This window comes from Danio rerio, chromosome 3 (genome assembly GCF_052040795.2).
Source record: "Danio rerio strain M-AB ecotype USA chromosome 3, GRCz13ab, whole genome shotgun sequence".
NCBI lineage: Eukaryota > Metazoa > Chordata > Actinopteri > Cypriniformes > Danionidae > Danio > Danio rerio.
In genome coordinates this window covers 56,731,022-56,748,544 of record NC_141023.1, presented here as the reverse complement: position 1 = coordinate 56,748,544, position 17,523 = coordinate 56,731,022, and the positions used below count along the sequence as shown (strand labels likewise).

Genomic DNA, 17,523 nt, shown 5'->3' with positions numbered 1-17,523 from the left:
GTCAACAACATGAAAGGCATCCTCCCTTGTATCATGGTGGTGTAATGATGTGGGGGATATTTTCTTGACACACTTTGGGCCCATTAGTACCAATTGAGCATTGTGTCAACGCCCACAGTGTACCCATCTTCTGATGGCTACTTCTAGCAGCAAAACGCACCATTTCTTACAGCATGAATCATCTCAGACTGGTTTCTTGAACATGACATTGAGTTCACTGTACTCAAATGGCCTCCACAGTCACCAATCTCAATCTAATAAAGCACCTTTGGGATGTGGTGGGTTGGTAGGTTCAAATCATGGATGTGCAGCCGACAAATCTGCAGCAACTGTGTGATGCTATTATGTCAATATGGACCCAAATCTCTGAGGAATATTTCCAGTACCTTGTTTAATCTGTGCCTTGATGGATTACAGCAGTTCTGAAGGCAAAAGGGGGTCCAACCTGGTACTAATAAGGTGTACCTAATAAAGTGGCTGGTGAGTGTATATGGTCTTTTGTGATTAACTGACCCACTACCTAAACCCAATTATTACGTTGCTGATTATCAATAAGCAGCAAATTAGTTCTTTATTGAGCTAAAAGTCTTAAATGAATAGTTTGTTAATAGCAGGAAATGTACCTAATAGTATAATTCTGTACAATTGATGAAACAAGAAACCAGGCAACACCCAACACCTTTTAAATCATCACAAAGCCCAAAAGAATAGATCTAAGATAGCATCAAGGCCTTTGTCTGATGTCTGAATGAACATGTTTTCGTAACTATTTCCTCATATAAATCTTGATTGCAGTATTATTTTGGGCCACATACACGGACTAGGTTTTTAATTTAGAATCAATCATTGTGGTCAATAAAATAATACAACTCAAAAGCAAAAGGGACTACATTTAATTTCTATAACTGTATTTAGGCTATAATCTTTGTAGAAAAGGAGTAAAGATTTTCCACCTGAAAAAATATCCCTCGTCCGCTCCAAGAAGTTAAGGAATGTTGACATTTAGCCTACTTAAACATCTGGATGACCGTCAAGTTCAGCTATCAACAATGCTGTGGTCAGTCTGTAGTCAAAAGCTTGTGAATGCTTTAATATATTTCAAAGAAATGCTAGCCATATCAATTATATCTTACACAACACATTAACATTTTATAAATGAACAAGATCATCACACAAATTAAACATTAGATATTCTGACTAATATATACACAAATATTTGTACATACATATACACTCACCGGCCACTTTATTAGGTACACCTGTCTGTTAATGCAAATTTCTAATCAGCCAATCACATTGCAGCAACTCAATGCATTTAGGCATGTAGATATGGTCAAGATGATCTGCTGCTGTTCAGAACCAGCATCAGAATGGGGAAGTAAGGTGATGTAAATTACTTTGAATGTGGCATGGCTGTTGGCGCCAGACGGGCTGGTCTGAGTATTTCAGAAACTGCTGATCTACTGGGATTTTCACGCACAACCATCACTAGGGTTTACAGTGAATGTTCTGAAAAAGAGAAAATATCCAGTGAGCGGCAGATCTGTGGGCGCAAATGCCTTGATGCCAGAGGAGAATGGCCAGACTGGTTTCAGCTGATAGAAAGGCGACAGTTACTCAAATAACCACTCGTTCACCATGTGATGAAGCGTGAATCATCTCAGACTGGTTTCACGAACATGACATTGAGTTCACTGTACTCAGATGGCCTTCACAGTCACCAGATCTCAATCCAATAGAGCACCTTAAGATGTGGTGGAACAGGAGATTCGCATCAGCCGATAAATCTGCAGAGACTGCTTGATGCTATCATGTCAATATGGACCAAAATCTCTGAGGAATATTTCCAGTACCTTGTTTAACCTATGCCACAAAGGATTAAGCCAGTTCTGAAGGCAAAAAGGGGTCCAACACGATATGGGTATGGTGTACCTAAACACTGTATATATATAAACATTAAAATTAAAGTCAAACCCACAGCTACAGTAATACATTTTGTAGATTTACAGTAACTGACTGATTGAACAAATAATTTTAAAGTGATCTCTTAATATTTTCATAGCTTTTAAGTATCCAGTTTGGTTCCCGAAGTTGTTATAACCTTAATAAAACCCTTTTTACCAATAAAAATTATGTTTTTTACTTCATTTGACATTAAATATACAAATAAAAAGTGATTTTTTCTTTTGTTACAAAACTACATATACAACAGGGATTTAAAAAGAAAGAAAAAAAAGAAAGAAAGAAATATTGCCCCTAGTGGTTAGAAAACTCTTACTTAACGTGCTTACATGACAGCAGAGCTGGGGTGTGTTTTGGAGGCGGGAGCAGATTTCATAACATTGCATGTACAGTATAAGTATCAGCCTGCAGGCACACATGCACACGTTTCCTCTCTGCTCAGCCTGAAGCTACAAAATTCTGCAACATGTGAGTACAGAAGCTTTTACTTTCCTGCACTGCTGCAAAAACACCATTTAAAGCACTTTAAACAAGCTGGAGTATCCTAGATGTGAGTTTATTCTTTCTGCTTTCATGTTTTTAAGGATTGGCTTGACAGGGGTGATCGTGCTGCTCATTGCAGTGACTGTAGATGGAAGAATTGGGTGAGATTCTTTTTTTTTTTTTAACTTTGCTCCATGTTTGTCTACACCAAACCCTGTTCCTGGAGGCACACCAGCAGTACATATTTTACATTTCTCTCTTATCTGACTCATTAATATCATGTTTTGGAGTCTTTTCTAATCTTCTGATGAACTTATTCAGGTCTGTTTAATTAGGAAGAGGTTGAAAATGTGTTCTGTTGGTGTGCCTTTAGGAACTGGGAAACACTACATCAGGCATGTCCAAGCTCGGTCCTGGAGAGCTGTTGTCCTGCAAAGTTTAGTTCCAGCTCCAATCAGACACACGTGGGCTTGCTAATCAAGCTCTTACTAGGCTTTCTAGAAACATCCTTGCTGGTGTGTTGAAGCAAGTTAGAGATAAAATCTGCAGGACACCGGCCCTCCAGGACTGAGATCGGACACCCCTGCACTACATGTATGTGACGTTAAATGTGATGTATTTGCATTTCTCAGAGACTCCACTAGTGAATCCAGTTACTGCTCCGAGACGAAAGAGTGCTTGCTGTTTGACTTGGTTTGTGCGGGAAGTGATTATGAGGTACAAGAATCAAGAAGAATAAATAGAAATGAAATGATGAGGTCAAACACAGAGGGGTGATGGTAATGAGAAATGTGCTCCTGCAGGTACGCCACTATGATGCTGCCAAGTGGGTGACCACAGAAGCTGAATCTTATGTCATGGAAATTGCGGTTTCAAGAGCATTCAGGAAACTTTTTAAGTACATCACCGGAGAAAACGAGGCTGGTGAGTTTGCACGGGGGTCAGATTTTTGCCTATTGTGGGGGGCAAGTGTCTCTCTAAGGAGTTTCTGAAAACCAGTGAACTAATGAACTGTTCTAATAAGATCAAACTGTTAGTTTTACATATTAAAAACAGAAACAATCACCGGAATATGCTGCAATATTACAACACTATTGTTGATTATTGCTGTTGAGATTGTACTGGCGATTATTAAGGGGCACCTATGAAGAAAATAATCTTTTGTAAGCTGTTTGGACAGAACTGTCAGTAGGTATAATGTGTTCACAGTTATATTGAAATGATATAAAGACAGGATCCAAATCCCTCCCATTTTGAGGCCCACCATAATGTGATGTAGAAGTGCGGTTTCCACCAAATTGATTGACAGCCGCGTGTTAACTTGTCTAATAGTAACATGTATAATCATATTACACAGGACATGCACAAAGCAACTGGCATTAAAAGATCTGTTCAGCTCTCTGTGATCATCAATCATCATCAAATGTGATCAAGAATGAGTTTTACAAGTTTAAAACTTTATTAAAACAGTGCATGTTTGTAATTACAGCGATTTTACTATCTTTACATTAACACCACAGCTGCATGTCAGTACAATTATAAAAGAAGATGCTTCAATCCTGGTTTGAGGACGTCAAATCAGGATTATTTTATACATTAATATAACAGATATCCATACAGCAGTAGATTTTAATTAGTATGCTGTCAAATTTGCCATGCAAAAACAGTGCAAAGTTAAAGGTGTGCACTACTGTGTGTGTCCACTGTGCTTGCATGAACTTTGTAACGATATTGTGTGCGGCTCATCGTTGCAGAAAGGCTTGAATTAACTCCCCAACAAATACATCAAATAATCATTGGGAAAGTTCTATTTGTAGTATTTCTCACAAATGTTATGTGAGATCTGGTTCTTTCAAGTCTGTCACTGTGCTGTTTATCTGACGCAGCTGAGGCAGAGATTGAGGCACACTCTAACAGGCATGTGGGAACAGTGGGTGGGGAACACTAGAATTAAAGGCACAGGCCACAAACACAGCTACATTGTGTTCAGAGCAGAAAATCCCAATATTCTAAAATTAATAACAAATAATCCGATGGGTGTTTTGAGCTGAAACTTTACAGACACATTCTGGAGACACAAAATACGCATCTTAAATCTTTAAAAAGGGGTAAAATAGGTGCCCTTTAAGTAAGGCGTGATGTACTTTACATCCAGTCCATTGTTTATTTCAGAATAAAGCCCAGTTGTATTCTGCAATACCAAGTGGATGGATGTACATCATAACTCTACTTTTTAACTCTTAACTAAACAATTTGACACAAAACATTGATCTGAGGAGTAATAATCTACCAGCTCTTTGATTAAAGCTTGCAGGGTGATTCATTTATTTATTTTAACTCCTCCTCTCAACTTTTACTGGCAGTAAACAAATGGTTGGAGGGGCATGGCTAAGCAGATTTCACCCAAGTCATGAAATGGAAATCATCAGATTTGTTTTGCCTTTAGTAAGATGGGACAGTAGTAGGATGTTATATAAAGTTAGAAATTAAAGGAAAGAGAGAGGACGTGATTGGAAAATGTCTGGACTCGTACTGACACTGTCCTCGTTACATTTCAGTGGATTCACTTTTTCCACCTTAACACTTGTTTTGTGCTGTTGGGGATGTTTTCATCCACTTTGAGGTGATTTAAGTCTTAATTTGGCCATTACTTTCTCTGTGTTTCAGCTAGCAGAATGATGTGTGACAAATCTTATTTTGACACATATTTTGAGAAAATGGTTTGAATTAAAAAAAAAAAAACGATACACGATGAGCAAATGTACTACCCTTTATGTTCGGGATGAAAACATCCACTGAATTAAACTGCTGTCAAAATGCATCAGATTTTTTTCTTGCATTAATCTGTTAATAAACCTCAGTCCTGATCAACATTACTAAATTACAGGATTTTAACTCTTTAATTGTCAAGTTCACAAATAATGTCACTGACTTGGTGAAAAAAAAACACAAAGGCCCAGTTTCACAAACAGGGCTTAGATTAAGCCAAGACTAGGCCTTGGTTAAATTAGGCTATTCAAAACAGATTTGTAAAAATGGCCTTAGAAAAATAATACTAGTGTGTACCTGGAGACAAAAAAATTACATTGACTTATTTAAAGACATCTCATCGCAAGTTATTTAGAGTTGAGACAGCTCAAACATTCAATTTAATCTTGACTAGCCTTAAAATTTGTTTGTGAAACCAGGGGAAAATGGTGTATTTTCAATATAAAAAGTAATTGTGGACTGGATTCCTTTTCTTTTTATCAAAGTCTTGGACATGTGAAACAATGTTGCCTTGAATGCATATGTTTTGATCAATTTTAATTTATTTCTCCCTAATTTACTGTTGGTGGCAGTTTTTGCGTCGTTGACTTCCATTATAACAACGTTTTTTGATTGCAAAACCATGACACCATATAATCCTGCACTTTTGATTGTTAGTGGTTTTCCCTGCTGGAAGAGGTCAAATTAGCAATTTTTACTGTTGATCATTAATTGGCACCATTAGCCCTTTGGATAGGCCTGAGCAAAAAAAAAAAAACGTTTTCAGAACTACATGGAGTAAACAAAAACAAAGTCTGTGTATTTATGCACCATCAAATGCGGTTATAGTAGAAGTCAATGGGGCAAAAACAGGCACCAACAGTAAATTAGGGAGAAAAAAATAAAATCTAACAATGTATCAAAGCCAATGCTGTTACTAATCATTCACATGTACAAGAGTGTGATAAAATCCAGTCCACAGTTACTTTTTATATTAAAATACTTCATGTGTGTTTCTTTTACTAAATCAGTGACATCATTTGTGAACTTAGCAATTAAAGAGTTAAAATCCTCTAATTTTCTAAACATAGTAGATTTGATCAGGACTGACGTTGATTGATTTATGCAAAGAAATGTGAAAAAAAAGAAGATCTGATGCATTTTTACAGCAGTTTAATTTGGTGGATGTTTCATCCTAAACATAACGAAAGGGTATTCAATTTAAACATTGCACAGGGGTTGTCACTAGCACTGCATGCTAAAAAAATATAGTTATTGCAAGTTTTGCTTTAATGGGGACTTTTAAATGTGCATTTATGACATGCACATACAGTATACGCATGTAAAGATTTAAAACCGTACACTTCACTTTAAACACATATACCAGCGTCACCGTGCAGTGCATTTGATAGGAATTTTTTTTTGTCAAAACAGCATGCGTATGTAAGACATGCACACTTTATTTGGTATCACTTTATTTTGATGGTCCATTTGAGTATTAGTATTAATGCTTAATATCTGCTGATACTGCTTCTTCAACAGGCATTTAACTGACTATAAGAAACTTTGCAAGTACATGTCAATTTACACTAACCCTAACCTAAAAGTCTACTTATAATCTAATAAGAATTAGTTAGCATAGATGCACTTAAACTGCACTTACTTAAATTCAACAAACAGACCATCAAAATAAAGTGTGATCAGGGCCGGCGTGTCCATAGAGGCGACCTAGGCGTTAGCCTAGGGCGGCAGAATAAAGAGGGCGGCGTCCCCGACACTACCCTCACCACCCGCGCCCTATTTCCGCGTAGGGCGGCAAAATAGAGAGGGCGGCGTCCCCGTCACTACCCTCACCACCCGCGCCCTATTTCCGCGTAGGGCGGCAAAATAGAGAGGGCGGCGTCCCTGTCACTACCCTCACCACCCGCGACCCTATATCTGCGTAGGGCAGCAGAATAGAGAGGGCGGCGTCCCCGACACTACCCTCACCACCCGCGCCCTATTTCCGCGTAGGGCGGCAAAATAGAGAGGGCGGCGTCCCCGTCACTACCCTCACCACCCGCGCCTTATTTCCGCGTAGGGCGGCAAAATAGAGAGGGCAGCGTCCCCGTCACTACCCTCACCACCCGCGCCCTATTTCCGCGTAGGGCGGCAAAATAGAGAGGGCGGCGTCCCTGTCACTACCCTCACCACCCGCGACCCTATATCTACGTAGGGCAGCAGAATAGAGAGGGCGGCGTCCCCGACACTACCCTCACCACCCGCGCCCTATATTCGCGTAGGGCGGCCGAATAGAGAAGGCGACGTCCGCGACACTACCCTCACCACCCGCGCCCTCAGTTATATTCGCGTCTAGTGAGGTATAATACCCTGTGCTTTTACTTTAGGGTTGAGGGCGGCGCGACCGTCCTTTGCCTAGAGCGGCAGTTTAGCTTGCTCTGGCCCTGAGTGTGACCCTTTATGTTTTTTGCAGTCAAACGAGATTCACTAAATTACTAAATTCAGATTTAGTAAACTCACTATATACCCTTGTTTTTTCTAGGTGCAAAGATTGACATGACCGGGCCAGTCACCATAAAAGTCAACGGGAGCTCGAACATGTGGCAGTCGTCAGTGTATGTGCTCAGCTTCCTCCTGCCCTCCAACTACCAGAGCAAACCACCCAGACCAACTGATCCATCTGTAAGTCATTCTCCAAACCCTCTCTGTAGTGTTAATGGCAAACTAATGCTTTTGACTTCTATTTAGGCCCACTTTACACTAGTGCGCTTTAGTTTTAAAACGTCGTTTAGAATGAAAACGATCCATGTTCCACACTAGCGTTTCACCCAACGTTTCTGAAAAGCTCTTTGTCCACACCAAAACACTGAAAACGCACATCACGTGACCACACACACACACACTGTCAGGCGCTCGTCTGAGCTCCAGAGAGCAGTGCATGTCGGACATTTTATCAAGGATGTACCGCTGGATCTCACTATAGTTGTTAAAGGTGATATTTAATTAATCTTGTCTCTAATGACTCACACTTGTACTTAGTAATTTTAGTGAAGACTTCAGATACTGTTGGTTGTGCACCTTTTTTACCGACCAACCTCCCACAGAAAAAGTGGTTGACGTGGTAATTTGTATTTATGAATTGGTTAAGGGTAAAACAAAGAACATGCGGGTCAGGTAGTTGATACGGTAGGCTTAATTAATTTGTTATGATTAAATTAATTATTCATAAATAATTAATTCACCTCCGCCTATGATGACAAGGTCATCATCCATTGTGATGTTTCACGTTATGCCTAGTTCAGACTGCGTGATTTTAGCCCCGATTTTGGCTCGCCGACAGGTTTTGAGAAATTGCAGACAAATGCCTGAAATCACAGGCAAATCGCTGCTCGTGCACATGAGTGACAATCACACAGTATGAACTTTCAAAGACGCGATCTGATTGAATCGCCGATGAGTCACCAATGCCTGCGAGATATTTGGCGTGCTTAATATCTGGAGCTGTCGGCGATTTAAATCTGAAAATAACATCAGCGATCGCCTACAGCCAATGAGAGAGCAGCTTTCACTTGTGTGTGTGCGCGTGTGTGTATACCTGCTGCAGGCCAGCGGGAGGCTGGGGGAGAAGTTAAAAGCGCTCTTTTTCGGTTTATTTGGATCCACGAAATGGAGGAAAACTAGTGGAGGTTTGACAGGACTCAGTAGCAACCGTGTCTGTTTGACGTTTCATACAGAAAGAAATTAGTTTATTATCAACGTTGAGGAGAAATGGCTAATTCCCTTTAAACCCAGGTGAGCAAACATGTACATGTTCTACCCCATTAAAGGCTTCTTTCTCATTATGTAGTTAATAACAAAAGACATACTACGTGTTTTTGGCTGAGAGACGTAGTTTGGACGAAGTTGTCGGCGATTCTCCCTATAGAAAGTCATGCAATGTGAAAGCCCCTGTCGCCGATCCATCTTGCAGTGTAAACAAAGCAGCGACGAAACGCAAGCCCAGATAGTCATGCAGTGTGAAAACATCTGTGACACGACTACTTTGAAAATCATGCAGTCTGAACTCGGCATTAGACATCGTACAATGCCAAATTGGTCGACATCGCCCAACCCTAGTCTGCTTAATATCTGCTGATACTGCTCCTATAAGACACTTTACAAGTTACATGTCAACTTGCACTAACCCTAACCAGTCTACTTATAATCTAATGAGAATTACTTGGCATGTAGAGGCAATGTTACTTAAATTCACCAAAACCTGCTAAAGGCACCATCAAAATAAAGTGATACCAACATTCTAACGCCTTTATATTTAAGGTAACAAAAACTGTCATTGTTACTATAGTACATATATAATTCCTGATATGTGAAAGTGAAGATTGATTTGTTGACATCAAGAACTCTGAGAATGAATAAAAGACTGAGGGCTCTATCTTGACGGTCCATGCGCAGAGCGCAAAACACAAGGCGCAAACACTTTCAGGGCGTGTCAGAACGAATTTTTGCTAATTAAAGGACGGGAAAATCCGCTTTGCACCGTGGCTCATGGTCTAAAAGGGTTGAGCTTATAGAGGTGTTTTCAAAATAAACCAATCAGAGTCTCATCTCCCATTCCCTTTAAGAGTCAGCTGCATTGCGCCATAAGCACATTTGCTATATACATGACGTAAAGTAAGTGTAAGTGCAAAAACTGAGCATTTCACTAGCAAACAGTTAACAGTTTTTTTTAACAGAAATGGATAGGTAAACTTCTTGTACGCACAGACATCCATTAGCCTATAAATAATTAATTTCGTTTGTTAAGCGGAAATATTTGTTTCAAAACTATTTCTAAATTCAGTTCTAATTTCCAGCAAACGAATAAATGAACAATAATAATGAAGTGTGCCCAAAAACCTGAGTTATATCCTAAAACATGCTGTGCCCCATATGGTCTAAAACCTGCAGGTGGGCAAATCTAAGCTTGTTTTTAATAAAACAAATATTAATATGGATATATTAAATAATACTGCTAATAATTATAACATTATACAAAAGCAAATTGTTATGAATGAACTGAAAAAGCCTCCCGAGATGAAGAAGACATAAAAGCAGTGATTTTTCATATTTATGTTGACTAGAAAATAATATGTTTTGTAATATTTTAATCTTTTATATTTATATATATATATATATATATATATATATATATATATATATATATATATATATATATATATATATATATATTCTTATTATATACTGTATATATCCTTCATATTTTAATTTTTTCATATGTAAAGATATTTGCATATTGCTCTACATCTTGTGTGTATTAAGGAGTGTGTAAGCGAGGAGCAACTCTGCGCTGGAGTTTAGACCGGGTTTGTTTTGGTCAGTTTCTCAAAATAGCAACGCACCAGCAATGCGCCTGAGAACGCCTTCCTTTTTAGACCAGAACGCCTATGGGCGCAAATATGAGCGCAAATGCATTTGCTATTTAAACAACGTGGTGCAAAACAGCAAAACGACACTTGCGTCAAGCTGAAACTAGCAAATAACATTTGTGATGCGCCTTGCGCCAGGTGTATGATAGGGCCCTAAATGTCTTGCCTAAAGGACTGAACTTTATTTTGTATATAGTATCTAATGATACAGAATTGAATTTATTTGCAGGTATACTTCACAGACAGTCCAGATATGAAGGTGTACGTCAAAAGCTTCGGTGGCTGGATGTTTTCACTCGTGTCCAAATATCAGACTCAGAGTCTGAAGACAGCGCTGGACAATGCACAGGCTACATATGAGACAGACTACCACTATAATGTGGGCTATAACAGGTGTGTGCGTGAGCTTTCAGTCAGTTCTGTTCCCCAATTTCCCTTTAAATCTGATGTTTAATCTGTTCTTCTGTGCGTGTTTCAGCCCAATGAAGATTACGAACAGGCACAATGAAGTGTGGTTTATTGTGAAGGGTGAGCCTGTGTGTCCTAAGAGTGAATAACTTCAAGTATTTGAGAGGTAAATAAGAATTCTGATTAACGAAACAATTGAAGAACTGTGTTTAATGTCTAATAGAGATTCACTTGTGTTTCAGAGCTACAAAGAACAGCAGTGCATTACCCTACACTACAGTCCCTGAAAACTAACCTTCCTCTTTTTATACATTTTTAAAATGTGTGTTATTTTATTCAGCATTAACTGGATTTTACACCATAAATACTTACAATTTTAACGGGTACACCAAAAAAATGTGCATAGCATTAACTAAAACTAAAAAAAATACAAGTGCTTCAAAATCTAAAGATATTTTAAAGAATGTTGGAAAGCCATTAGCAAAATAAATACTAAAGAAGTCAATGAATTTCCAACATTCTTCAAAGTATCTTATTTTGGGTTCAACAGAGGAACAATTACAGAATTTTCATTCACTTTAGGTCAAATATAGATCAAATAAAATGTCAAACAACAAGTCATGGCATTCTGTTTGTAAGCATGTGTTATATATAAAAAAAATAAAAAACAACTGTTAACACTTGTATAATTATTGTAATTATTACATTATATAAGTGTCGTGTTTAATTTAGATTTGTGTGTATATTACACTCATTGAAAATAAAGGTACAAGAGCTGTCACTGGGGTGGTACCTTTTCAAAAGATACACGTGTGTACTTGCTTTAACACCTGCCTTATTTAGTTTGGTGTAATCGCACTAGAGTTCGTTTTCCCTCTTGGTATTGTTTGTTTGGGCAGGTTTGAATGCAGAAATCGTACTCGAGTGCACACCAAAAACCGACCAAAAAAGCGTAAAAAAAAAAGTTTTCAAACGAACCCTGGAGCGGTTGGTTTTTGGTGAGAATACGATTGGAACTAAAGGCTGATGCGCTGTGCATTATAGGATATGGAGGAAAAATATTTGTTAAAAGTGCTTTACCAACATCTTTGGTAATCAACAAATCGTTGATAATATTTCCGCAAGATGACCATGTTGCAGTTTAGCTAAACTAATTCACCTCCTGAAGTGACGTGCGATGCATTAAAACAGTGTTTTCCAGCCGCGACCGCGCTTCATTCTCAATGTATAGCTTGTCTAAAGCAGGGATACAATCAGTCAGTGCAGTCGTCCCTCCAGAGTAAAAAGCGACATTTTGTGTCTGCCGGTTTGTTTACTTGCGGGAGTTTACTTTCGCACATAAATTCTGACCAATTGCTAAGCAGTTTAAGAACTGTATTCAACAACATCTGACCAATGAGTGATGTAGATTTTGTCACATGACTGCATTTTGGTTATTTTCAACTGGTTCAGACCATAGCCAGCAGTGTGGTCACTGTGATGTGAAAACGACCCAAAGACGCCTGAAAATGCAACAATGTATCATTTATTGCCCTTGGTCCGGACCAAATTAACCAAACTACAGATGTGAAAGCACCAACAAGGGTCTATATTGCTACCTCAAAAGCTTATATTTGTACCTAAACATTTTAAGAGGAACACTCTTGAGGTATTAATAGGTACCTTTTAGGTACAAATGTTTATCTTTTAAAAAGGTACCACGCCAGTGACAGCTCTCGTACTTTGATTTCTGAGAGTGTACCATAGAACAGATACACGTTGACAAAGGCCATTTGCTACATTTGACAGACTTAAAGGGCCATGAAACCCCCGTGTTTCACCAGGGTTTTTTCACACCTCTACTTCGGGAAAAGTCAGGAAAGTGGGCGTGTCCAGCTCTGTTTAGGGGGAGTGTCGGAGAAGCAAAAGAGGGAAGCGTTGTAAAAATTCGCATAAAAATGGGAGTTTTGGTTTGGGCATGCGCAAAACACACACACACACACACACACACACACAGGGGAGAAAGACAGTGACTGTGTTTACATGGACATCAGTAATCAAATTATTTGCCAAATTATTAAATGGTGGACTTTAACTGCAGTTTGGCTCTTTCATTCAGGAATTTCATTCATGCCCCTTCTGTCAAACTAGATATTTGATTCGAGAAATTGCTGTAAGCATGTATTTTTCATGCAATGTTTGTTACCGCACGGCGAATGAGAGAAAAAAAACCTCCGCATTTCTCTGAAACTTAGATACACTCGGTAGATAACATCATAAAGCCGCGTGTTTTGTTTCTGTCACAAAATGCAGTGAAAATCCTACACGACGGTATGTATGATTGTGGTGCTTACATGTTTACACTCGGAGAGCAGCATTTACAGCAGATCTTTCAGTCCATAATATTGTAGTGATGTTAACGTACGGTAAACTTTAGTAACTTAGAAATCATTTGACTAAGGTCCGTCTTTAAACACTGAAAGAGTGTTGCTGATGATACGAACTAACTATGCCTCTGAATGAACAAACAAAGACCACTGGTCGCTCACTTACCAAATCTGTATCTTTATTAAGAGGAGACGAGCAGCAAATCCGGATCTCACCATTTCCAGATGAGAAAAGCTCTCGGGTAAACAATGTTCCTTAGACACATATTTCTATGGCGCGTTGCGTGCACTGTAATCCACACATGAGTCCAGCTGCGCTCTTATAGACAGAAAATGAAAACAATACCTTCACTGCTGCAAATTATAAAAGCAACACTGCACGTTTGTTTTGGCAACACAACCTGGCGTCTCTGCCGTCTAAACACTGTAACAGGTACAAACACTCTTCGAAGCTATCATGCATATTAATGAAGTTGCGCCGCATACACAATAGAGCGCACTGATTGGTTTGAACCAAGTCTTACTCATGAATGAATGCAGCACACTTAGAGATGTAATAAGGCACTCCCAGGTACAGACATCCAGTCCACATGCTGGAATACACGCTAGGATCTCATGACCGTGACGCAGATTCAAAAATTCGTTCTAAAGCGGAAGTACGAATTTGCTCGAAATAATGCAAAAACAACCAGTTTTTACGTTTTAGTGAAATATATGTGTCCTAATAGTGTTTTTAGCAGTGTGGGACACATAAACGACTGTCAACAGCTCAAAAAATGTGTTTTGGTGATTTGTTACCCTTTAAGGCTATGGACACAGACAGTTGATGTCTGTTGCACGGATTCTAATGATTCTGTGATGCCGTAAACAAACGCTACAGAAAAACAAAAAACAAATACAACTTTATTATTAAATTTAACTCAACAAGAAAAAATATATAAAGTAATACTATATGTAACAGATGCCAGCCAGTGCAGTGCTATGTAGGTAAACACACTCCTTTGACCTCTAAAGGTGTTCTAGTGAAAGACTCTAGAGGCCTTTGTCTTTAGCCTCCTTTTTAGAGCAGTCAACCGACTCCCATGCAAAGAATCACTGGTTCAATCCCAACTCAGACTGAATTTGGTGCAGTAGGACCAGTGGGATCCATGTGGGGGCTCGTCCGGGATGGCAGTGAGGTTTAGGGGGGGTGAGTGTAACAGGCCAGCTAGTAAAGTGCCATGCAGGTAATTCTCACTCGTTTGACCTCTAAAGGTGTGCTAGCGACAGATGCTAGAGACCATGGTCTTTACCCCCTTTTGTTAGAGCAACCGACTCCCATACAAAGAATCGCCAGTTCAATCCCAGCTCAGACTGAATTTGATGCAGCAGGACCGGTGGGATACATGTGGGGGCTCGTCCGGGATACAAGTGAAGTTTAGGGGGTGAGTGTAACAGAGGATAGCGAACGAAGTGCCATGCAGGTAAACCTCACATTTTGACCTCTAAATGTGCTCTAGCGACAGACGTTGTAAGAGCAACTGACTCCCATGTAAAGAATCACCGGTTCAATCCCAGCTAAGACTGGTGGGTCACATATAGTAGTACTCAATTCAAGCATCTAGAAATGAAACGATGTTGTATTTTGTTGTGTATGTTTACAAGTGTTGTGTGAGGAAATATTAAAGTAATTGAATTAAGTTAAATCTACTCAGAGAAATCTGGTGATTCCCATCATGCTGACCCAGTGCGTTATGCGAATCACCAGACTTTGGAGCATTTCACCAGGAGCATTTCTCATGGCTTTCCGGTTGTATTTACAGCATTTTATCACTGCATTTGTTGTTAGGCGTACACTGTAAAAAATACTGGTTGCCTTAAGCTGTTTTAAGTCAGTTTAATATAACGTAAGTACAATGGACTCATAGGGTTAATTTGATTTAGCTTAAAAATTGTATATAACATAACTTATAAAGCTTGTGTAACCTATAAAATGAAGTTAGAACATGGTTAATTTAGATTAATAAGTTACAATTAACTATAAACATAAGTTGCCATGACCAAGTAATCATATCATTTTATACAGTTCAGTAACATTCTGATTTATGACATATATTTATGTGGAGTGCATCTGCTCAAAATAACTCATTTATACTTTACTAACATGAACAACAATGAACGGTACATTTATTACTCTATATATTCATCTTTGTTTGTTTTAGTTAATGAAAAAAAAGTTGTTCATTGTTCTTGTTAACTCACAATACAGTAAGGTTGACAAGCGCTACTTTGAATTTCAATAATGCATGAGTAAATTGAAATTAACATCAAGTGTAATCAGAGCCGGCCCAAGGCATAAGCGAGCTAAGCGGCTGCTTAGGGCCCCATGGCCACCAGGGGGCCCCCAAGAGTGCAATAAATTACTAACTTTCGTTTTTGTTTTAGTTTGTTGGAGAGTTTGGTTATAGATTGGGTGGTGCAAATATATCAATATGCTCTGGCGCCAAGAATCGATATTTATCTAAATGTACAAAAGATCTGAATTAATTAATTAGTACACCCAGCTGCCACCAGGTGGCTCTTCCCGTAATGGTGGATCAACAATACATCAGAGACGCAACAGCCTTTTTAACCACTGACAGATGAGCGATTGCAATTGTGAAACTTCATACAGGAATATGGGCTCACACTATTTAATTCCGTCAAAATATATAAAGATATCAATAATAGGACAAGAACACATAAAGGGTTTTTCATTCATTTAACCCTTGCAGACCTTTGCAAAGTCTTGTAGATGGTATTTTTGCTGAAAATATTAGATAAATTAAAAAGAAAAGCTTAAAAATAATGCTCTTTTTAAATTGATGAGTAAATAACTAATGTTCTCCACTGCTGGAGGCATTATAAGTGCTCAGAGGAGTCTGTGCTCACTTTTCCGAGTATTCCAATCAGTTACTGTTCTTGAAGAAAATATATTAATCTAGTGGCAATGCAAAATTTTGCATGATTAAAAATAAATGCATAAAATACATCAAATAGGTTGGCCAAGTTGTAATAAATGTCTTTAGTTTAAAGAAAACTAGAAAGCAATAAATTGCTATTTTAACTGTTTTCTAACATGCACAGTTGAAGTCAGAATTGTTAGACCCCCTGAATTATTAGCCCCCCTGTTTATTTTTTTCCTAATTTCTGTTTAACGGAGAGAAGATTTTTTTCAACACATTTCTAAAAACTGATTTATTTTATTTTTTGTCATGATGACAGTAAATAATATTTGATTAGATATTCTTCAAGACACTTCTACACAGCTTAAAGTGTCATTTAAAGGCTTAACTGGGTTAATTGTGATGCTGCTGCTCTGACTAATTTAAAGATGCGCCCTCTATCTCTGCATTTTTCAGCTTGTTGAACAGTTGTGCGCTTTTATACACAGTTGCAATACTAAAAACATGTGCTTTTAATGAAAGAAATGCATCTTATAACTTTTTGATGCATTTTTTACTCTTCATTTGCAAAAATTTTTGTATATCATGGTTGGTTTTCTTGTGATCAAATTTCAAAGCCATGTACTCATCATTGACAGTTGGTAAATACTGCAAAAATTCTTTCCTTTTTATTGTTTTTGTCTTGTTTCTAGTCCAAATATGTAAAAAATCTTAAAGAATAAACATTTTCTAGACAGATTTTCTGTGAAAAATGCTTCTTGATTTAATTTGATTTTGATTTAAAGTGATTTTTGTTAGATATTTGAACTAGAAAATACAAAAAGTATATGTAAGAAAAAAAGCATATTTTATAATGTAAGCAACACAGCTACAGCAAATAAAAATGATAACGGGCGTTTTAAATTTAAAGTGTGCAAATAATCAAGGATTAACGATAATTTGTCATATTGCCTGCACCAAGGGGGCCCCAAATAAAATTCTGCTTAGGGCCCCCTAAAGGCTTGGGCCGGCCCTGAGTGTAATTGATAAATGCTAAACAAGTGTTGTTTATTGTTGATTTTTAGCGTGATCAGGTTCATCATTTGTGCAGATGCTGTATATTTTGAAGCTGTAATATACGGTGCCAGCAGACACTGCACCACCTTGTGGCCATTTCTTATAAAATGTAGTATAAATAAGTTAAAGAGGTTGTTCACCCAAAAACTG

General features: G+C 38.3%; 2 protein-coding genes across 2 annotated transcripts in view; one reads left to right on the top strand and one right to left on the bottom strand.

Annotated features, from left to right (window-relative positions):
- The window catches only part of LOC147846065 (uncharacterized), a 700,063-nt gene that overhangs the window by 500,432 nt on the left and 182,108 nt on the right, over nt 1-17,523 (bottom strand). The gene's annotated exons all lie outside the window — the stretch shown is intronic.
- soul5 (heme-binding protein soul5) lies at nt 2,384-11,716 on the top strand. Its single transcript, XM_087245236.1, has 8 exons — nt 2,384-2,430; nt 2,547-2,606; nt 3,078-3,162; nt 3,249-3,369; nt 7,736-7,875; nt 10,849-11,012; nt 11,098-11,193; nt 11,270-11,716. Coding segments are annotated over exons 1-7 (651 nt in total). The 5' UTR covers nt 2,384-2,428; the 3' UTR covers nt 11,177-11,193; nt 11,270-11,716.